Source organism: Conger conger, chromosome 7 (assembly GCF_963514075.1).
Source record: "Conger conger chromosome 7, fConCon1.1, whole genome shotgun sequence".
Lineage (NCBI taxonomy): Eukaryota > Metazoa > Chordata > Actinopteri > Anguilliformes > Congridae > Conger > Conger conger.
This window is the reverse complement of record NC_083766.1, coordinates 54028303-54052526: the sequence shown is the minus strand read 5'-3', so window position 1 is coordinate 54052526 and position 24224 is coordinate 54028303. Positions and strand designations below refer to the sequence as shown.

Sequence of the window (24224 nt, the reverse complement as noted above, 5' to 3'; positions counted from 1 at the left end):
AAGGTGTCTGTGAAGGGCCCAGTACGGGTATGTTTGAGCCAATTGACACCCTGACCAATAGATATGATTTACTAGTAGCTAGAGTAACTACTCCTCATGTCAATTGTATCCCTCCGCTGCCACCAATGTAACGCGCCGCTTCTTTTATAACAATAGAGAGATGTAAACAACAGTACAAGGTCCAGGCAATCAGTTAAGTGAATATACAAAAAATGCTTTATTATAAGAGATGCCACTTGATACTCACACAGTGCAGTGGGTGGGACTTGGGGGAAGTAGGTAGCGCGAGGTTGTGGCGTGCTCTGTTTTTTTAAAATAATAAATGAAATAAACTTTTTGCCCTTTACCTGCTTCGTCCTGCGCTCTGCATAGAGAATAATAGGGCCGCGGAGGGGGCGTGAGTCAACTGGTGCTTTTCCCGCTCCTGACACTTTAATACTTACTAGGATGGGCAGGAAAAGTAATATTAATGAAAATGTGGAATTATATGATCCTTGAACAGAAGGAACACAATTTTTATATAAAAAAACAAACAATATGGGAATTTTGCCCATACCTAGAATATTAATATTAATTTACAATAGACTGCATAACTAGAGGTCCGTAAAAAGAAGTAATGAATCTACTGGTAGCCTGCTGTTCAAGTGATTTGCTGCCACCTACTGCCTGGCTGTTCAGTCAAATGAAGAAACATTCGAACTTGTGATTCACAACATCCAATTAACTTCAAAGACTTATTCAAAAACATTCATATGGGGTATTTATAAAAAACCGTTAATTGTGACTGCAAATGAGATATAAATGCAGATATTGTTTATAAGTTGCAGAAAGGCACATGGCATTTTAATTGTGTGTCCTGATGCCCATGCCAACAAACTGATACTCTACATTTATGACCATAAAAAGATCACCCCCCCCCCCCGCCCCCCTTCGTTTTCGCCGACGTTAACGCCTATATTCCTTGTCAAATATAATACGCTTTGTCGCAAGTCAACCAGTGTCAAGCGCACGGAGCGTGATCTACAAGAATAACTACAAATTTGGAAGGTAACCTCACTCCTGCCATATTTTTTCATTAGTTTGACGACTTACTTTACAAGTAGCCTACCGTAGGTCTGTGTTTGGGGGGTTATTCTCAAAGAGCTGTGGAGTATTATATTGTTTCATCATTTGTTTGGGTGCGACTCTTGAACGCGTAAATTAATTGAAAGTAGGTTTGCCTAATGTAATCAATGCACGTGTTGACAAAAATGTGACGATGAATGTGTGTCCTGAGAACTTGTGAAGAATCTTGAACTTTGTTTTTAGCCGTATCTTTGGTCGTTGGAGAATGAAAGCTATGGGGATGTTCAAAAAGTTTAGGCAAGAATGCACCTCTTTATTGCATAATATAGGGGAGAGCCGGGTCGAAAGTCGTGGAGGGCGAAAGTAACGTGGGTATTTTCTCGAAAACGATGGGAGCTGCAATTTATTGGTTACTACAGATAACAGTGAATGAGCTTCATCCAAAATTTCGGCGCCATCGGATCTACCGCGAGTTAAGTAAAAAATGGTAAATAATTGTGTTTACTTGTTTAAGTTTGCAAACATCTGTAATTTTCTTCACACATCTCATGAGTGAATGATAGCATCGGTTTCAAGTTTCATGTTAGCGAGTCTTGGATGACAGCCAGGGCGAAGAGACAGGAGAGTGCGATGGAGGGGCTGGGCGGAGAGCCAGGAGCGACCGAGGGTGAAACCCTCCTAAACGAACACGCGGGCGTGCTCGTCACTAAATACCCCGGGGTAACAGGAAATGAGGGATACGCAGACACTAGAAGGACTTTCTCCTTTGTTTAATTTTTTTAAGGAAACAGAAAAGAAGCCAAAAACGGCTAAGCGAAAATAAAACTAAAAAAAGTGCCAAACAATTATGCACCGGCGGTCACAGACCGAGGAGAGAAAATAAAAATACTACCGAGCGATAAAAAACTAGGCAAGAAAATAAAACCTCGAGTCGCAGCTCGGGACCAAAACACAAACCAAAATACATACCGGAGGACACCGTCCTCCAACCACCGGCTCACACGAGCCCAAAAAAACAAAACCCTTGAGGAAGATGTCAGCGAAAGAAACACCAGCCGAACACCTTCCTTACCTTCTCTGAATTTCTCTCTAGTTATAGAAACTAGAGACCACACACTAGCGACTAGCGACTAGCACGATACCTGAATCTCAGTGGCAGAGTCTACCTGTGCGTTACCGGCTTAGTGCAATCGCGAACGGTTGAACACGGTTGAATAACCTCCCACCAGGACACAGAGAGGACAGGGATGGAAGTAACGTCCCATGGAGAGACTAAAGTAACAATATTACTTTCGTTTCGCGATATTTTGCAATGATTGTAATGCTTTTTCTTTAGTTATATTCATAGAAAATTGCGAGAATTAGAATTAGGAAGTCAACAGAGAGGTCTCTTTTCAACAGAGACATATGTCCTAGTGGGACACAAGAGCAGATAAACAGTGCTTACGCCATGTGACGCTTTCTAGGTTCATAAAAAGGATGAACTAATCGCTTGTAGTTCCAGATGTTTCTTTTTCTTGAACTTTCTTATTATTTCTTAAATTAGTCTTTAAATATAGATTTGATAAGCTATGAGTCCTCACAACATACATTTATCGATAGGTTTATTAAAACATTTTGCTACGATTCGAGGGTCATAATGTTTGAGGGTCGAGGGTCATAATGTTCGAAATTGATTCTAAAAACATCGGAAACTCACAATATAGCCTACTTTTATTGACAGGTTTAATAAATTAATTATAATCGAGGATCTAGGATTTCGACCGTATAGAATTTATTAAATCAAAACAAAAATGAAATTATGTCTAGTAGTACATTTGTTGAAAATATAAAATACTTTGCTGATGCTAACTGTCTTAACCTCCGGCAAACTGCTGACATTATTGTTATGTAAAGATTTATATGAAAATAAAATATGAAAAAAATTATAAATGACTCATGTATGAATGACTTGATTGATTTGTGCTGTTGACCCAGCCTGCGCCATTTACATTTTAGAACCCGTGTGTAACACTACTAATTTTGGAAATATCGCAAGTCCTCAATCCGTACCAACACCGTGCTCATGTTCTGCAGATCTGATTTCGGTTGAAATTTGAATTATTTACAGTTTAAAGGAGAAGAATGTACTGGGCTGAAGATGCCATTATGTGCCCTAGGCCTCCTTGCCTGGACTGTTGCGATGAGCCTGCCAACAACTCAACCTACGTCATGTACCATGGCACCAGCAAGGAGGCTGCCGAAAGCATCAGGTGTTATGGCTTCTCTCCCTCGAATGACGGCATGCTGGGGCCCGGCGTGTACCTCAGCCGTGACATCCAGAAAGCCAGCCACTACCCCCTGAATGTAGCCGAAGGGGACCGCAGGGTCCTAGTGGTCATAGTGAATGTGGGGAGGGTGAAGAAGATTGACTACCAGGGGCACCCCCTGCAGAAAACCTGGCATGCAGCAGGCTATGACACGGCCTGGGTGCCCCCTAACTGTGGCATGGTGCCCAGTGGTCTGGAGGAGGACTGTGTCTGGGACCCCTCTAGGATCAATGTCATCAGTGTTATCCAACCCAAACCACAGCCATACCCAATCAGTGTTATTCCACCCATACCACAGCCATACCCAACCATTGCTTTTCCACCCATACCACAGCCATACCCAATCAGTGCTTTTCAACCCCAACCACAGCCATGTATGGGCTGGGGATTTGGAAGTGGTTACTACCAATAAAAGACCTGTCAAAATAGCCATCAAATAAAATGTAAGGGACATGAGCATAAAACTATTATTTCTAAGTTTTGCAGTCAGAATATTTTGATAAATCATACAATAAATATGATTGTATTTTCAGATGTTGAATAAAAATGGTATCCTTGTCTTGTGAGCCATTCATAATCTTGGCTGTTAGTAATCAGTGCTTGCTTATAATTTGTCCAGGCCAATCTGTTCCTCAGTGAATTTGTTTCTATTTTTGGAAAACAAGGTTGAAGTAACCGTTGTTTTATATTAAATACAGTGGTACCTTGACTTACGAGTTTAATTCATTCCGTGACCGAGCTCGTAACTCAATTTCCTCGTATATCAAATTATTTTTTCCCATTGAAATGAATTGAAATGCCATTAATCCGTTCAGGCCCCAAAAAACCACCCAAATTTTTTTTGTCCCGTGTTTTTAAATAAGAAAAATAGCACCGCATTGTATAAAAACATAATGAAAGAGAATGTAAATAAATAAACTGGTTTTCCTTAATTGCTACTTTTTTCCACTTCACTTTCGCTAAACTTAATCTTCTCCACTGTTTTTTTTTTTTTGCTTTTTCGCCACGCTTTCCACACTTTCATCTGCAAGGCGTTTTAATAAAAACCTGTCCAAGGAGGTTTGTTTCTTCCTCCCTTTCAGAATGTTTCGGAAATTAGTTAGGCAGGTGTCATTAAATAGCGTCGACGCACGACCAGTTTCAACTTTTCCCGGGTGTTTCCTTTCAATAAACTACGAAAGTCTCTCCGACCCACATTCACTTTCGCTCGCTCGTACCACAGATTTTGGCTCGCAACACAAAGCAAAAAATCGACCGAGCGACGGCTCGTAACTCGGAAAACTCGTAAGTCGGTGCACTCGTAAGTCAAGGTACCACTGTACATACAAATATGAGAAAAGTCAGAGTGTCTTCCCTGATGTGTTTCTGTTTCTTCAGGAATGATAAACCAATCCCTAAGGATTTAGCCTGTGATTCACCCATGGATTTAACTGTGTGTCACATTCATTGAAATGCCGCCATGGGACCACAGCCTAAATTGTGCAAGTTATTCATTTCTTATCCAAATGTCTTCTTTCAGAGACAGAATTACAGCATTATTTGAATACATTTGAAAGGTACGTCGAACACTTGATAAGATAAATTGTACAACAGTCAAAACTAAATCTGTAATTATTTATAGGTGAGGCAATTACTAATCCATTGTTTGGAGCCGTAATTAATTTTCAGGGGAGAACCCATTACAGTATTATTATTATTATTATTATTATTATTATTATTATTATTATTATTATTATACTGTAATGGGTTCTCCCCTGAAAATTAATAATAATTATTATTATTGGTGTACATTTTTTACGATACACCAAATACTTAGTATTACAGTAACTAGGATGGGCAGGAAATGTAATATTAATGAAACAGAAGGAACACAATACGGACAGGTCGCCAGTCCATCGCAGGGCACACACACCATTCACTCACACCTACGGGCAATTTAGACTCTCCCATCAGTCTCATCTGCATGTCTTTGGACTGTGGATGGAAACCGGAGTACCCGGAGGAAACCCACCAACACGGGGAGAACATGCAAACTATATACCATAATACTCATACCATGAAGAAGAAAGAAACACCGGGTGTAATGGAATGTAATTTAATGTAATGGGTGGCTTCGTTTTCGCCGACGTTAACGCCTATATTCCTTGTCAAATATAATACGCTTTGACGCAAGTTAACCAGTGTCAAGCGCACGGAGACGCAGCGTGATCTACAAGAATAACTACAAATCTGGAAGGTAACCTCACTCCTGCCATATTTTTTTTATTAGTTTGACGACTTACTTTACAAGTAGCCTACAGTAGGTCTGTGTTTGGGGGGTTATTCTCAAAGAGCTATGGAGTACTATATTGTTTCATCATTTGTTTGGGTGCGACTCTTGAACGCGAAAATTAATTGAAAGTAGATTTGCCTAATGTAATCAATGTCACGTGTTGACACAAATGTGACCATGAATGTGTGTCCTGAAAACTTATGAAGAATCTTGAACTAGATTTTTAGCCGTATATTTGGTCGTTGCAGAATGAAAGCTATGGGCATGTTCATAAAGTTTAGGCAAGAATGCACCTCTTTATTGCATAATATAGGGGAGAGCCGGGTCGAAAGTCATGGAGGGCGAACGTAACGTGGGTATTTTCTCGAAAACGATGGGAGCTGCAATTTCTTGGTTACTACAGATAACAATGAATGAGCTTCATCCAAAATTTCGGCGGCATCAGAAGTCGTTTGGCGGATCTAGCGTCGGAAAACCTTTTTGCGCGAGTTAAGTAAAAAATGGTCCAGTAAGTCTTTTTTTTTCATTGTAGAATTCTATTTAAGAATTGTTTAAGTTTGCAAACATCTGTAATTTTTTTCACACATCTCATGAGTAAATGATAGCATCGGTTTCAAGTTTCATGTTAGCGAGTCTTGGATGCTAGTCAGGGAGAAGAGACAGGAGAGAGGGCAGGGATGTAGGTAACGTCCCATGGAGTAACAATATTACTTTCGTCTCGCGATATTTTACAATTTTCTTTAGTTTTATTAATATAAAATTACGACAATTAGAATTAGTATCTCTTTTCAACAAAAGATATGTCCTAGTGGAACACAAGAGCAGATAAACAGTGCTTACGCCATGTGACGCTTTCTAGGTTCTTGAAAAGGATAAAGTAACTAATCGTTTGTAGTTCCAGATGTTTCTTTTTCTTGCACTTTCTTATTATTTCTTAAATTAGTCTAAAGATTTGATAAGCTATGAGTCCTCACAACAAACATTTATGTATCGGATTATTAAAACATTTGGCTACAATTCGAGGGTCACTGATGCAAAAATAAACTGTCATATTTGAAAATGATTCTCCAAACATCAGAAACTCACAATATAGCCTACTTTTATTGACAGGTTTAATAGCTGAATTATAACCAAGGATCTAGGATTTCGACCCGATAGAATTTATTAAATGAAAGCAAACATGCAATTATGTCTCATAGTACATGCGTTGAAAATATTAAATTATTTGCTGAGCTAACTGTCCTAACCTCAGGCAAACTACTGACATTGACTGTTATGTAAAGATTTTGTAAAATATTAAAAAAAAGATAAATTACTAATGTATCAATGACTTGATTGATTTGTGTTGTTGACCCAGCCTGCTCCATTTATATTTTAGAACCCGTGTGTAACACGACTTTGGAATTATCGCAAATCCTCAATCCGTACCAACACCATGCGCATGTTCTGCAGATCTGATTTCGGTTGAAATTTAAATTTTTTACAGTGTAAAGGGCGAAGAATGTACTGGGCTGAAGATGACAACATGGGCCCTAGGCCTCCTTGCCTGGAAAGTTACTCTGAGCCTGCCAACAACTCAACCTACGTCATGTACCACGGCACCAGCAAGGAGGCTGCCGAAAGCATCAGGTGTTATGGCTTCTCTCCCTCGAATGACGGCATGCTGGGGCGTGGTGTGTACGTCAGCCGTGACATCCAGAAAGCCAGCCGCTACCCCCTGAATGTAGCCGAAGGGGACCGCAGGGTCCTAGTGCTCGAAGTGAATGTGGGGAAGGTGAAGAAGATTAACAGCAAGCAGCACCCCCTGCGGAAAACCTGGCATGCAGCAGGCTATGACACGGCCTGGGTGCCCCCTAACTGTGGCATGGTGCCCAGTGGTCTGGAGGAGGACTGTGTCTGGGACCCCTGTAGGATCAATGTCATCAGTGTTATCCAACCCATAGAACAGCCGTTCTGGTTCTGTAATGTACTATAGGGGGCAACTGCTGTTTTACATTAAATAAATAAAAATATTTGAAAAGTCTGAAGAGTGTCTTCCCTGATGTGTTTCTGTTTCTTCAAAAATGAGAACCAGTCCCTCAGGATTTAGCCTGTGATTCACCCATGGATTTAACCGTGTGTCATATTCATTGAAATGCTGTCATCGGCCCACAGACAAGATTGTGCAAGTTATTAATTTCTTATCCAAATGTTTTATTTTTCAGTGATAGGATGACATCGTTATTTGTATACATTTGCAAAGGTACATCCAACACTTGGTAAGACCCATTGTAGGAAAATGTTTCTCTCTTTAATCTCCTCTTCGGGAGTTGAAATACTGGCTCAGTTGAGTGAAGGTCTGGTGATTGATTTGGCTAATCTAAAACCTTCCACTTCTTCTCCCTAATGAAGTCCTTTGTTTGAATTCATCCTGCTGCTACCATCATGAGTTACATCAAGATTAGTGAGCCTACTCCAACAGCCATGCAAGCCCTGACCTCCACCGTGCTTCACAGATGGGCTCGTATGGTTTAGATCATGAGCAGATCCCATCTTTCTCCACACTTTGGCCTTTCCATCACTTTGGAAGAGGTTAATCTTGGTCAAGCTTTTCTGGCTCATTTCTGTACTGGAGGGGAATTCCTAAGGAACAGGAACTTGGCATCTAAAAACTAAACACTGGGCGGGTACATTTATGTTTTGTTTTCCCAGAAAGTCATATCTATATGAATACTTGGCATCTAAAAACAGAAGTCTCAGTACTTCTTTGCAAATTGTAATCTTACCTTTCGTTTCTTACTACTGATGATTGGTTTGCATCTTGTGCTATAGCCTCTATTTTGCTGCTTTAATGCAAAGTCTAATGCGACAAAAAACACCTGTCAGTCACATATTCCAATACTTTTGCTCGCATAAAAATGGGGGGGTCTGATACAAAAGATATGTTCTAAGGTGAGATCAATGTTTGGAAAAGTGCCTTATGAATACAGATCTAAATGTTCTCTTGTATTCATTCATGTCATCTGGAGCAATTCATCAGCCAGGAGGTAGAACACACAGCAGGACTTTGACTTTCCAGCACTTTCCACCTTTCCTGTTGTACAATTGAACAAGATATTTAACCTGAATTGCTGCAAAAATGGCTTGCAATCTACTGAAATATAGCATAACTCTCATGTTAAATTGATATATGGCTAATAACTGATCAGATATTGCAAAAAAGTTAGTAGAGTGGTGTAACACTCATTTAGAAAATATCCAAAATCCACAATCCAACCAATTTTACACCATGAGCATTTTCTGCAGATTTCATTTCTGGTTCAATTTTAAATGTTGTTGTACTTTGTACACAATAAGATCCGCACAACCATTGGGCCCTTGAGCAAGGCCTTTAACCATACAATGCTCCAGGGTAGGATTATCTCCTGTTTAGTCTAATCAACTGTACATCGTTCTGGTTAAGAGCATCTGCCGAATGCCATTAATGTAATGTAATGTAATGAATGTATTACAGTATGAAGGGAGGATAATGTGTTGGGCTGAAGATAATAACATCGTGGTGAGACTTCCTTGCCTGCAGGTTGTATGACTTGTTTTTCAGGTCCAAAATGCTGGAGGGGAATTCCTAAGGAACAGGAACTTGGCATCTAAAAACTAAACACTGGGCGGGTACATTTATGTTTTGTTTTCCCAGAAAGTCATATCTATATGAATACTTGGCATCTAAAAACAGAAGTCTCAGTACTTCTTTGCAAACTGTCTCAACTTCCGATACTTACTACTGATGTCAGTCACATGCTCCAATACTTTTGCTCTGCTAGTATTTAGCCTGTGATTCACCCATGGATCTAACTGGGTGATTCATTCATTGAAATGCCGCTATAGGACCACAGCCTAAATTGTGCAAGTTATTCTTTTTTGTTTTATTTTTCAGTGACAGGGAGACATTGTTATTTGTATACGCAAAGGTACATCCAACACATTGTAGGACTTGTCAAAACTGCATCTGTGTTTATTCATAGGTTAGGAAATTGTTGCAATTAATCAATATCAACAATCAATATCCTTGTTAAGATATTCAGCTCTCTGAATACTGAACACAAGTGGTATTGCATGCTAGAAGCCCTCACTTATCCTTCAGATAAAATATATTTTATATGATTTAATGTAATCATTATCATTAGGAATGACAATTATCAATAACATTTTCAAATTCTTTAAAAGGTAAGTCTACCGAAAACTGGTGGAATCAACCAACAAGTCAAAACAAACTATATCAGATCCTTGGATTAAATGAATGTATTAAGAAGCAGATAGCATGATGAATAAAAATCTTATATTCTTTAAGGAATGTAGGCTCACTACATCCAATTTACAAAATACGAGACCACACCCATGGTTCCTTATGCAGCAGCTGGTGCAAGGGGGCTGTGGTGGCAGAGTACTGAGGGAGGAACTTCAGGTAGTAGGCCATCATGCCCAGGAAGGAGGTGAGCTGAGTGGCTGAACTGGGCTCGGGGCTGGCCTGAATGGCGTCCACGTTGGACTGGAGTGGAGTTATGCCACCTGTTGACAGCCGGAACCCCACAAACTCAATGGCTGGCACTGAGGACACATTTTTCAGTGTTGACTGTTAGCTTGTGCTTGGCTAGGGCTGCAAAGACCCTGTTGAGTTGCTCATCGTGGATTTCAGTGGTGGGCCCGTGTATGACAACATCGGATATATGGCCACGCCCGGTATGCCAGCCAGCACAGACACCATGAAGGCTTCCGGGTGCAGCGAAACACTCCAGCATGTGTCACAAAAGCAGGGGTTTCTGCTGCTGGGATAGAGAGGCACCTGTAAGCAGCCTTGTCTGAGGTCTAGCTTGGAGAACAGCGTAGAGCCGTAGCACTGAGCTGTAAGCTCTTCTGTGGTGGGCAGTGGATACTTGTCAGGGATCACTGCCTTATTCACTGCATGTAGATCGACACAGACACGCAGGGCTCCTGACATCTTCTTAGCCACCACGAGGTTTGAGACCCAGGCTGAAGCGTCCACTGGCTCAATGATGCCAGCTTCCAGAAGCTGCTGTAGCATGGCCGAGACCCCATCACATAGAGCCAGCGGGATGTGGCCCAGTGGCTGGATAACAGCTGAAACAGTTGTAACAGTTGTAACTGTTATCCAGTTGTAACTGCATGGAACCCCAGCACAGAGAACAGGTCCAGGCCCACCAGGCTCCATTGGCCCCATGGCGGGCAACATGAAAGACTTTTATTGGCTCTATATTGCTGCTCTCTAAGTCTAAGGGAACAAGAAACACATGTCAGTCACATGCTCCAATACTTTTGTTCACCTAAAAATGGGGTGGTCTGATACAAAAGGTGATATGTTCCAAGTTGTTGAGATAAAAATATCAGGAAATAAAATCTGAAATTCGTATCTGTCATCTCATGCACATCCTTGGACCTCAAACTCAATTGTCTTCAGGGTACAAGAAAAGCAAAGGAATTGACCTTGTGGTTCCAATACTTTTGGAGCGGTCTGTATTCCACTTTAACACCACGGGCATGTTCTGCAGATCTCATTTCGGTCAGTCACAGGATTACATTTTTATTTGCATATTTTTCATCCAACACTTGGTAAGGCACATTGTGGGATACACCAAATACTTAGTATTACAGTGTAAAACCCCACGCTAACCCAATGACGGAATTTAGCGAGGGCCGAAGGGGTTTGTGTGCTTGTCCTTCTGGTGTTGCTGGGAGAATATTAGTAGGGTTAATTATTATCCTCCGTCCAAGAACAGAGCACAATTACGTTTAAGAATATACTGGGTCCGTTGCCACGGGTCGGATATGGATTGACCTGCCCCATATCCCGCTTACGGCTGGCCTGAAACGGATCAGTACAATTCTTAATATTCTCCGTTCTCAAACGGGGTCATATTGTAAGCTTCATGGTTACTTTAGTTTTATTCGTTTATCTGACTCCATTTAAGATTAGAATTTAGAAATTTGGGTTTGAAACATACTCGAACCTCGGGAGTGATTATACTCGACTCTTACCTGCGCCACCATTACTCAATATATGCTCTCGCGATTAGCATTTATTGCTGAAATCTCAGTTCGGCGGAGAACTCAGAGGGTCTAGCCAACACAATACATGCACTACACTGACATGATAGTTGCGAGGCCCAGGTCAGCGTACATTAAATGGGCTCCTTAGAGCTAATTTGACAGGAACCAGCGTCGTAACGACCATGGGCTCCCTTCGCACCAAATTACAAGAGCCATGCAATCCTTTTATGGGCCGAACTTGACGGCCTCTCAGCTTAGAACTTTTAGGCTGAAAAAGGTACAAGATGAATTCGAGTCATGGAGATCACGCAAGTTATACGTACAACATGCTGTGTGGGAAGTCGAATACGATCTTCCCAGATTGGTCTGTCTCCCTTGCTTTTATGCCAAATCATACATTTGAAACCAGGCGGCAGTGCCGGAGGGGTGGTCAAATCTGGAATTTAGACCCCCACCCTTGGGGGTTGTTAAGTAGGGAAAATGAGATGATTACCAAGAGAGGACATGCAGGTTTTCCCTTGAGTTACTGAAACTATGGTTTATTAAACTCCATTTAGTATGAAATGTATCTCATCCGATTCCTTGTATTTAGCGGATCACATCCATACCCAACAGATTACCCTTATGTTTTATTATGTTGCAGTTATCATGAAACTTCCCTCCTGATTATCCATTTTAGATGCACTCCCTGTTACCATTACATAAGACTTAATGCAATAATACAAGGATCACATGGACAATGTTTTCAAGGTTTTACCGGGTCTATTCACTATCTCAATAGCGGTTTTGAATATTTAATCTAGGAGAGCAGTCACTGGTGTAATGACAGCAGTGCCCAAATGAGGGCACTGTGGCATTGTCCAGAGTCTTCCCCCTTGGAAGTGACCAGGTATGGGGTCACAGGGAGGTCACCAATGTTCTGGAGGATTATTTTCCCATGACCCAACGGCCCTTGGACCACTCATACATATCCCTTATCTTTGCCCGAAACTCCCCAAAAGGTAGTCTAAACAGCATTGACCAGAAACCCCAGCTCTGAGGCCCCTCACAAATGGCAGCCCTTCCTGACCTTAACCACTACGCTACAGGCCGCCCCATCATATCTATGAATGCTGTAGTTGGGAGTTTTCATGATAACTGCATTATGCTGTAAATATGTATTTGTGCCTCTCATGGTAATATACCTTTTGGATAAACCTGATTTGGGTGAATTAAAGGAAAAGAGACACAACCCCAGATTACGAGGTTTCTTCTCCTTATCTCCGAAATCCAGGCCTTAGTTCTTGACCCTAAAAGTGAGTCACCCATCTGTAATTTACCGCCAACCCCCACTAGGCAATGGTCAGGGGGCTAAAACACATGGCTTCTACAGAGACAGCTTTTGCCCAGTTTCCCCTCGGCTCCTGAATGGTTATGCTATCAAAGGTAGACTGTTACAAAAACTAGACCATTACACCAGTCGCACTGAACCAATCAGAATAACACCAAACATTACTATATTCTGACCTGGGATTATCATGAAACATCTTTATGCCATCTCCAGTATTCCTGTGCTCTAACCCTGAAGGAATGTGGGGGCCCAGCAAGGCTCCTCCAGGAATCCTTCTCTAACTCTCCCCCACAGGCATGTGTGCCAAAAGGTGGGGGCTAACAATGTATGCTCCGGGAGGGGGAAGTCAGCAAGCTGACCAGCGCATGACACTAAATGTTACTTATGACTGTCTTACAGATTCCCCCCTTGGCCCTGTGGGACAAACAACACAGTTCCAAGGGGTCACTGTGAAAGTCGTGGCTGTACAGGTAATTCCCTGCGGATGCTTGGGGTCTCAATCCTGACAGTGTTGGCACCTGCAGGGGGCTGAGCACCGAAGCAGCAGGGGTAGAGGATTTTAGGGAGTGGATGAGGCTGGTGATGACGGACCCTTAGAACACCCAGTCTCACCAGTCCCACCATATGTAGGCATCCTGGGCAGAGCTGGTAGAGGAGCTAGCCCTAGACGACCCGTTGCACCAGGTCCATTAGGTTAGGCAGAGACGCATACTGCATACTGTCCAGAAATAGTGTCCTTCCACCTCCAGCGGAATTCTCCTCAGAATGCAGATCTGACCCATTGCGAAGTCCTCAATCACTTTCAGTTGATCAAGTGACTCGCTGGACAGGTCAGACCTTCATGGGTGAAGGAGCTCATCTCGCTGATGACGTACTACTGTGGGTGAGACACCTGGACGATCTCAGCATGACCATACAAAAACTGAACACTAATACATTTGGTACAAAATGGGAAAATATTGTTAGACATATAATCATGGCAAGATGTTTCATGACAACCAGTGCGAGTGGTGAATATGGTCTTCATGTCCCTTATAGTGATATGCACCAATAACGGTGATCTAATTTCAATACCTGATTCTTCACTACTACGCAGGTTGAGCGTATGGTAGTGGAATTTAGATAGACCTGTTTTAGGTGAATCAAAGAAAAAGAAACCAAGAATTCAATACAGACAGTACAACTACTTATGATAAACATACACACAATACATACATACACTAATGAGGTGGATAATTAGTGAATATTTTATCTTTGTTCTGACACAATCCACCTATGCCAGTCTAAGGCTTCAATGAACTCCCTTACGACATGACTAGGGTTCTTGTGCAGTCAAAAGTCCAGAATCTCTTGCTGGCAGCAGCAAACCAACACTTGGCATATGTTCTGCAGGCTAAGACACGCCCGATGGTATGGGTCTGATTGACAAGTGAACGGCTGATAGAAAAGAGCGCCTGCGCTTCAGATCTAACAGCCGTGAATATATTTTTTGTAAACTATTAATGATATGTTTGAGACCAGTGAGTACTCAGAAACGAAATTATCGAGCTGTGCCTGTAGCCATGCATACTTCTAGATTGCAGTATATTGCATGCAGAACAGAATGCTGGGAAGGTTAAAACTAACATATACCAAACACAAGATGTATAATGCAGATATTTGCTTCAAAATATAAACATGTATGCAGGGTGAATGTCTGCATAAATCTGCAATCAAATTAAAGAATTGATCAAAAACAATACATCAAAACAAAACGAGTGTAAGACCAGTGAACCTGCACTCTCAATGGTTTATCTTGAGAGTGCAGGTTCACTGGTCTTACAACAAGAAACACCACAGGTGACAAAGACTTAGGGAAGGAGAGACAAAACGAGCAAAGGGAGCAGTGGGAGCTGTGAGGGGGCAGTGAGGAACTGAGAAGTTTGAAACTGTGGGGGGAGTAGAATAACCCAGAGACGAGTCCTTGCCAGAAAATGACCCCCCTTGCTAAGGTTTATGCCCAGAGATGTAAATAAGAGGAGGATTTTTTTCATTTGGAACGCCTTCCAAAATATAGGCTAAGCCAATTCAGTGTTACTGGGCTATAAAGACCTCTCCTGTTGTAAACATCTCACTGTATAGGCACAGATGCCACAGGTCACTGTAAATCAGAGAAAACTTTAAAAGGTTCATTTCATGGCATTAACTAGTTTATCTAAGGTCTAGAAAATATTCTAATGTATATATTTTGTGTTAGTAGGAGAAACCACACAAACATACAATTAGATTTAAGTACACACATGCCTCAGTTAATCTAACTGACATCCAAGTAAGTATGCTAGTGTTATTAACTACATGGCATGCACAGACATGCAGTATAGCGTATATAATAATATAAATCTTCTGCATTCACAGTGGTGCAGCTAGAGCACACAAAGTGAAGCAGAAGAAACTGATATGGTGCACCAAGATGCACTATACATTTGGCTTATGCCTAAATAATTTAATTTATCCTAGGATAAATTATGTAATCAGGGAATTCATCCTTTTTATTAAGGATGTATCCCTACTAGGGCAAAGTTTATTTGACATTTACTACAGAACATTTGGTATATTTAACTATCCATGCCAATAACAAATATATATAAATAAACTATAGCCTATGTATTTAATTACAAGTATACAACTGTTGCCAATACAGGTAGCACATGCCAGAGGACTCAGTTTCCAGCAGCTCAGAAAGACAGAAATTCTGTGAGGCGACACCCGACACCAGTCTCAGAGGTCTAGACATAGGCACCACGTGCAGCAGATTCCCCAATCTTGTAGCATCACATCAGAGTGGTGGAGACTTGTATCTGCTGTGGCACCCAGCGGCCCTATGACGTAACATCGGGCCCAGTACAGAGGAATCGCGACCACTGATACAGACCTCAATCACTGAGACTTAAAACTGCTGTTCCCTATGGACAGATACCCGATAGTCTCAAGTCTTGTTGCAAACACCACACTTGTTATAACTACCACAATCAGAGGGCTTGAGACATATACCCGCCGTGGAACACAGACACCCTCGGTTCAGCATCAGCACTCTCCAGACTCTGCTTCTAGGAGAGGTCTCTTTTCAACAGAGACATGTGTCCTAGTGGGACACGAGCAGATAAACAGTGCTTACGCAATGTGACGCTTTCTAGGTTCATAAAAAGGATGAAGTTAACTAATTGTTTGTAGTTCCAGATGTCTGTTTTTCTTGCACTTTCTTATTATTTCTTAAATTAGTCAAAAATATAGATTTGATAAGCTATGAGTCCTCACAACAAATATTTTTCTATAGGTTTATTAAAACATTTGGCTACGATTCGAGGGTCACTGATGCCAAAATAAACTGTCATAATGTTTGAAAATTATTCTCCAAACATCAGAAACTCACGATATAGCCAACTTTTATTGACAGGTTTAATAAATTAATTATATTCGAAGATCTAGGATTTCGACCCTATAGAATTTATTAAATCAAAACAAACATGAAATTATGTCTAATTGTACATGTGTTGAAAATAGAAATACTTTGCTGATGCTAACTGTCCTTTCGTGCTGCTTTCCTCTCTCTCCTCAGCCCTTGACTCTCTCTGTCCTCTTGTCTCCCGGCCTGCTCGATCCTCCCCTCCCAGCCCATGGGTTTCTCACCTTCTACGTTCCTCCAGGCCCAGCCTATGTGCAGCTGAGAGGAAGTGGAGGAAATCAAAAGACCCATCGGACCTGTCTTCCTACCAGTCTCTCCAGGTGGAATTCTCCTCCACTATCACCACTGCCAAAAGAAATAACCCTTGTCAACTGTTCTCCATTTTCTCCTCTCTCCTCAGCACACCTCCCCCACCATCTCAGTCCTCGCTCACTGCTGATGACTTTGCAGGATTTTTTGACGAGAAGGTTGTAGATATCCTCAGCACCTTCGCAACCACCACCACTTCTATGCCTGCCTCCATTTCTGTGTCTGCCCCCTGTTTCTCCTCTTTCTGTCCCATTACAGATGCTGATGTGTCTCACCTCCTGCTCTCCCACCACCCTACTACTTGTGCCCTGGACCCCATCCCCTCAAACCTCTTTCAGGCAATCACGCCTGACATCCTCCCATTTGTCACCTCCCTTGTTAACTCCTCTCTGTCCTCTGGCTGCTTTCCCTCATCATTCAAGAGGGCCTGCATCACCCCGCTCCTAAAGAAACCCACTCTAGACCCCTCCTGCATTCAAAACTACCGTCCGGTATCTCTCCTTCCTTTTCTATCCAAATCCATTGAACGAGCTGCCTCCAACCAACTCTCTTCCTTCCTCTCACAGAATAACCTGCTGGACCCCCACCAGTCCGGCTTCAGACCTGGCCACTCGACGGAGACTGCACTCCTCTCTGTCAATGAGTCCCTTCAGGCTGCACGAGCAACCTCTCTCTCCTCAGTCCTGATCCTTCTTGACCTCTCTGTGGCATTCGACACGGTCAACCACTCCATCCTCTTAGCCTCCCTGGCATCTATAGGGATCTGTGGCACAGCCTTAGAGTGGATCAAATCTTATCTCTCTGGCCGGTCCTCCCAGGAGTCCTGGGCTGGAGGAGTGTCAACCCCTCGCCCCCTTGTTACAGGAGTCCCCCAGGGCTCAGTCCTCGGACCCCTCCTCTTCTCCATCTACACGAGATCCCTTGGCCCCGTTATCTCTGCTCATGGCATCTCCTATCATTGTTATGTCGATGACACCCAACTCTTTCTCTCCTTCCCCCCATCAGACACACAAGTCTCTACCCGTATCTCCGCCTGCCTGAGAGACATCCAGAGCTGGATGGGCAACCACCATCTAAAGCTCAACCCAGGTAAGACGGAGGTCATCTTCATCCCTGCTTTAACCTCTCCCTTTTCTGATTTCTCCATCTCGCTAGGGGATACCCCAGTGACCTCATCCCCTAGTGCAAGAAACCTTGGAGTGGTGATGGACAACAGGCTATCCTTCTCCAAGAACATCGCTACGGTGACCCGGGTGAGCAGGTTCTTCCTGTACAACATCCGGAGAATCTGACCCTTTCTCACCACCTACTCCACTCAGCTCCTTGTTCAAGCAATGGTCCTGTCCCGCCTGGACTATTGCAATTCTCTGCTGGCTGGCCTTCCAGCATCTGCCATCAGACCCCTACAACTCATCCAGAATGCTGCAGCCCGTCTGGTATTCAATGTTCCCAGACATTCACGTCACGCCCCTGCTCAGCAACCTCCACTGGCTGCCTGTTATGGCTCGCCTCCCCCTCGCCACACCTGCACTTCACGCTCACGACTGCTGTCTGTCCTGGTCCCACGGTGGTGGAATGACCTCCTGGTGGATGTCAGAACGGCAGAGTCTCTGACCTCCTTCAAGCGCAGACTGAAGACCCATCTCTTCAGGCTACACCTTTCCCTCCCCAACTCACAATCACCATGATTAGCCTAAGACTGTAATGGCACTTATGTATAGATATCGTTACTTGAATAGGTATTATTGTTTTTATTGGCTGTTGCATTGTTGTATTCTAGCTGCCAACTGTGGTATGCTAGTTTGAAAGTTGATTGTACTCTTCAAGGGTTCTGAATTTCTGTATGTTTACACTAGGACTCGGAACTGTACTGTCCTCTCAGGTCCTCTTGGCACTTGTGTTTGATTTGCACTTTGTTGTACGTCGCTCTGGATAAGTGCTAAATGCCACGTAATGTAATGTAATGTAACCTCAGGCAAACTGCTGACATTATTGTTTTGTAAAGATTTTGTAAAATATAAAAAAATTATGAATGACAAATATATCAATGACTTGATTGGTTTGTGTTGTTGACCCAGCCTGCGGCATTTATATTTTAGAACCCTTGTGTAACACTACTAATTTTGGAAATATCGGAAATCCTCAATCCGTACCAACACCGTGCGCATGTTCTGCAGATACGATTTCGGTTGAAATTTGAATTATTCACAGTGTAAAGGGAGAAGAATGTATTGGGCTGAAGATGACATGATGGGCCCTAGGCCTCCTTGCCTGGAATGTTACTCTGAGCCTGCCAACAACTGAAACTACTTCATGTACCATGGCACCAGCAAGGAGGCTGCTGAAAGCATCAGGTGTTATGGCTTCTCTCCCTCGAAGGACAGCATGCTGGGGCGTTGTGTGTACCTCAGCCACGACATCCAGAAAGCCAGCCGCTACCCCCTGAATGTAGCCAAAGGGGACCGCAGTGGTCCTAGTGGTCATAGTGAATGTGGGGAGGGTGAAGAAGACTAGCCGCCAGGGGCACCCCCTACGGGGAATTTGTTTCTATTTTTGTAAAACAAGGTTGAAGTAACCGTTGTTTTATATTAAATACATACAAATATTAGAAAAGTCTGAAGAGTGTCTTCCCTGATGTGTTTTTGTTTCTTCAGGAATGATAAACCAATCCCTCAGGATTTAGCCTGTGATTCACCCATGGATTTAACTGTGTGTCACATTCATTGAAATGCCGCCATGGGACCACAGCCTAAATTGTGCAAGTTACATTTCTTATCCAAATGTCTTCTTTTTCGGAGACAGAATTACAGCATTATTTGAATACATTTGAAAGGTACATCGAACACTTGATAAGAGAAATTGTACGACAGTCAAAACTTCATCCGTAATTATATATAGGTTAGGCAATTACAAATCCATTGTTTGGAGCCGTAATTAATTTTCAAGGGGAGAACCCATTACAGTATTATTATTATTATTATTATTATTATTATTATTATTATTGGTGTACATTTTTAAGGATACTCCAAATACTTATTAATACAGTAAGTAGGATGGGCATGAAAAGTAATATTAATGAAAACGTGGAATTATGTGATCCTTGAACAGAAGAAAAACAAACAAACAAAAAAAAACATTGCTTTAGGTATGGGAATTTTGCCCAGAATTGTGAATGTTTGCATTTGTGAATATTTAATAAAACAGTATTTGTTAATTTAAGTTCAGTTGAGTAGAAAGATCCAGTATGTAGCTATTACGGTCACTCATGAAATTAGCATATTAATTTACAATAGACTGCATAACTAGAGGTCTGTAAAAAGAAGCAACGAATCTACTGGTAGCCTGCTTTTCAAGTGATTTGCTGCCACCTACTGCCTGGCTGGTCAGTCAAATGAAGACACATTAGAACTTGTGATTCACGATATTCAGTTCTCTTTTAAGACTCATTAAAAACATTCATATGGGGCATTTACAAAAAAAGGGTCATTGTGACTGTAAATGAGATATAAATGCAGATAGTGTTTATAAGTGTTGCAGAAAGGCATTTTGATTATGTGTCCTGATGCCCATGCCAACAAAGTGTTACTCGACATAAAATTTGTGTACAAATCTAAAGAAGGAAGAAACACCGGGTGGTGTCGTTTCCCCTAAGTTAACGCCTTTTCTTTCCTGTCAAATAAAATACGCTTTGTCGCAAGTTAACCAGTGTCAAGCGCACGGAGACGGAGCGTGATCTACAAGAATAACTACAAATCTGGAAGGTAACCTCACTCCTGCCATTGTTTTTATTAGTTTGACGACTTACTTTACAAGTAGCCTACAGTAGGTCTGTGTTTGGGGGGTTATTCACAAAGAGCTGTGGAGTACTATATTGTTTCATCATTTGTTTGGGTGCGAGTAGGTTGAGTAGGTTTGCCTAATGTATTCAAGGCACGTGTTGACCAAAATGTGACCATGAGTGTGTGTCCTGAAAACTTATGAAGAATCTTGAACTTGGTTTTTAGCCGTATCTTTGGTCGTTGGAGAATGAAAGTTTAGGAAAGAATGCACCTCTTTATTGCATAATTTAGGGGAGAGTCGGGTCGAAAGTCATGGAGGGCGAAAGTAACGTTGGTATTTTCTCGAAAACGATGGGAGCTGCAATTTCGTGGTTACTACAGATAACAGTGAATGAGCTTCATCCAAAATTTCGGCGCCATCGGAAGTCGTTCTGATCTACTAGTCGTTCGGATCTACCATCTGAAAACTTTTTTGCGCGAGTTAAAAGTAAAAAATGGTCCAGGAAGTCTTTTTTTATAGTAGAATTGTGTTTACTCGTTTAAGTTAGGACACATCTGTAATTGTCTTCACACATCTAGTGAGTAAATGATAGCAGAGGTTGCAAGTTTCAGGTTAGCAAGTCTTGGATCCACGTTCCATGGAGGGAGTAGCACTATTTCGTTTCGCGATATTTACTTTTATAATTATAATTTTATAATTACTTATAATGCATTTTCTTTTGTTATATTTATAGAAAATGACGAGAATTAGAATTAGTAAGACATAGAGAGGTATCTTTTCAACGGATATGTGCTAGTGTGAAAGCTATCTGTGCGGACAAGCGCGATAATCATGGCTTATGCCATGTGACGCTTTCTAGATTTATAAAACATAAGCAACAAACATTTATCTTCAGGTTTAATAAAACGTTAGGCAACGATTCGAGGGTGACTGTTACGAAAATCAACTGACATAATGTCTGAGAATTACTCTACAAACATCAGAAACTCACGACATAGCCTACTTTTATTTACAGGTTTAATACATGAATTATATTCGAGGATCTAGTGTAGCTATTAATCCCAAATAATGCATTTCAGTACGATTAATCTTGTTTCGCAAAACATTTCATTGGTTGCGCACGGTTAATTTGGATGAATTTCGAACCTATAGCATTTATTGAATCGACACAAACATGAAATTATGTCTAATCGTCCATGTGTTGAAAGTAAAGAGAATTACAATCCCCAAAAACAGAGATAGGACACACATTGCGCACCCATAGTTTACCGTTACTTTTGACCAACTCTTATGTTACTTTTGTTCCACTGGGTAGGGACAAAAGTAACATTGCGCTCGGCCCGTTCTCCACGTATTCATGTCAAAATCATATATTCTCGAATGAAAATTACAGTTGAAAATAGGGAAGGACCTGTGCAAGCTGTGTGTCATTGTGTAGGATCTCTATCTCTATTCATTTGTAAATGGGATCAGACAAAAAAGCGTTAGATTCATCCCGGCTCTCCCTTACCTCTGTTCTAAACTCAGATAAACTGCCTAAATAATATATAATTCTGGACCTAGCTAAATGTTTTTGTCAACATAAAATACTTTGCTGATGCTTCAAAGACTTGATTGAATTGCAATGTGTACCTATGCCATATAGAAAAGAAAACTTATTTTACATGTATAGTAGTTCTATCTTAAATTAGTTTGGGGGTGCATTCTGGAACAGTTGTGCAGTCGCATACAATAATATATCATAATTTGTTTGGGTAAAGTTTCTTAATTTTATTAAAGTACAGAAAGTTGCTAATTGTAAAAATGGCAGCTATGACCAAGATTTGAGACAAGGTTTTATCCTCCTTATTGCATATAATACTGTCCTAACCTCATGCAAACTGTCAGCATTATTGTTCCGAAGGATTTTTTAAAATACAGTATAAACTATAAATGACTATGTATCAATGACTTGATTGATTTGTGTTGTTGACCCAGCCTGCGCCATTTACATTTTAGAACCCGTGTGTAACACTACTAATTTTAGAAATATCGCAAAATCCACAATGCTTACCACTTTAACACGATGCGAATGTTCTGCAGATCTCATTTAGTTAGAATTTGGAATTTTTTACAGTATGAAGGGAGAAGAATGTCCTGGGCTGGACATGACAACATGGGCCCTCGGCCTCTTTGCCTGCAGAGCCACTCCAAGCCAACCAAAAACTCATGCTACATCATGTACCACGGCACCAGCAAGGAGGCTGCTGAAAGCATCATGAGGAACGGCTTCACTCCCTCAATAGACGGCATGCTGGGGCGCGGCGTGTACCTCAGCCGCAACATCCAGAAAGCCAGCCGCTACCCTCTGAATTTAGCCAATGCGGACCGCAGGGTCCTGGAGCTCAAAGTGAATGTGGGGAGGGTGAAGAAGATTAATCGCCAGGGGCACCCCCTGCAGAAGACCTGGCACGACGCTGGCTATAACACAGCCTGGGTGCCCCCTAACTGTGGCATGGTGCCCAGTGGTGAGGAGGAGGACTGTGTCTGGAATCCCCATAGAATCAAGGTCATTAGGGTCATCAGGGTTATTTAAGCATTGTTATTCTACTGTAACGTAAAATAAGGGACATGACACCATACGGTTCTTTGTAAGTTTTGCTGTCAGAATCTTTGGGAAATCATAAGTGCTGTAATCCAGGCTGTTAGCAATGACAGTGTAATATTTCCTGCCTAGTCTGTCCCTGTACATTTGTTTCGACTGTCATAAAACAAGGTTGAAGAAACTACTGTTTTACATGCAATAAATATACATATTTGAAATGTCTGAAGACTGACTTCCCTGGTGTGTTTCTGTTTCCGCAGTATTTACCCTGTGATTCACCCATGGACCTAACTGGGTGACTCATTCATTGAAATGCCGCTATAGGACCACAGCCTAAATTGTGCAAGTTATTCTTTCTTGCTTTATTTTTTAGTGACAGGGTGACATTGTTATTTGTATACGCACAGGTACATCCAACACATTGTAGGACTTGTCAAAACTGCATCTGTATTCATTCATAGGTTAGGAAATTGTTGTAATGAATCAATATCAACAATCAATATCCTTGTTAAGATATTCAGCTCTCTGAATACTGAACACAAGTGGTATTGCATACTAGAACCCCTCACTTATCCTTCAAAGAAAATATATTTTATATGATTTAATTTAATCATTATCATTAGGAATGACAATTATCAATAACATTTTCTAATTCTTTAAAAGGTCAGTCTACCGAAAACTGGTGGAATCAACCAACAAGTCAAAACAAACTATGTCAGATCCTTGGATTAAATGAACGTATTAAGACAACCTTGTCTGTCCCAGTCATTTACCTTAACCACTACGCTACAGGCCGCCCCTGGATGTCGGTGCAGAGCTGAGAGAGGACAGGGCGGAGGCTTCCTTGAGCTCCTGCAGAGAGACAGTGGTCTGCAGCCTCACGCTCACCCACTGAGTACCGCTGCTCAGTCTGGTCGACGCCTCTCTGGATCTGTGACAGCACAGCCCCTATCACTGTGGCTGACGCCTCACAGGTCACAAGGGTGGGGCTGGAGATGTTGAAGTGAGTCAGCACTGGGGGTGGAGTTCGCTCTGGATAAGAGCGTCTGCCAAATGCCAATAATGTAATGTAATGTAATGTCAGGGATCAC

At 41.8% G+C, this 24224-nt stretch overlaps 1 protein-coding gene across 1 annotated transcript; it reads left to right on the top strand.

Annotated features, from left to right (window-relative positions):
- The first annotated feature begins 5264 nt into the window (after positions 1-5264).
- On the top strand, positions 5265-23133 carry LOC133132310 (uncharacterized). The gene is made up of 3 exons (XM_061247651.1): positions 5265-5610; positions 7133-7596; positions 22680-23133. Exons 2-3 carry the CDS (start codon positions 7148-7150, stop codon positions 23122-23124), a joined length of 894 nt encoding a protein of 297 aa, XP_061103635.1. The 5' UTR covers positions 5265-5610; positions 7133-7147; the 3' UTR covers positions 23125-23133.
- Positions 23134-24224: the final 1091 nt, after the last annotated feature.

Bases quoted from the DNA above. Each gene is read 5' to 3' on its own strand.
- LOC133132310 (XM_061247651.1), top strand. From the start codon at position 7,148: ATGTACTGGGCTGAAGATGACAACATGGGCCCTAGGCCTCCTTGCCTG. The intron at 7,597-22,679 runs GTTCTGGTTCTG...TGAAGGGAGAAG, and splicing joins ATCCAACCCATAGAACAGCC to AATGTCCTGGGCTGGACATG.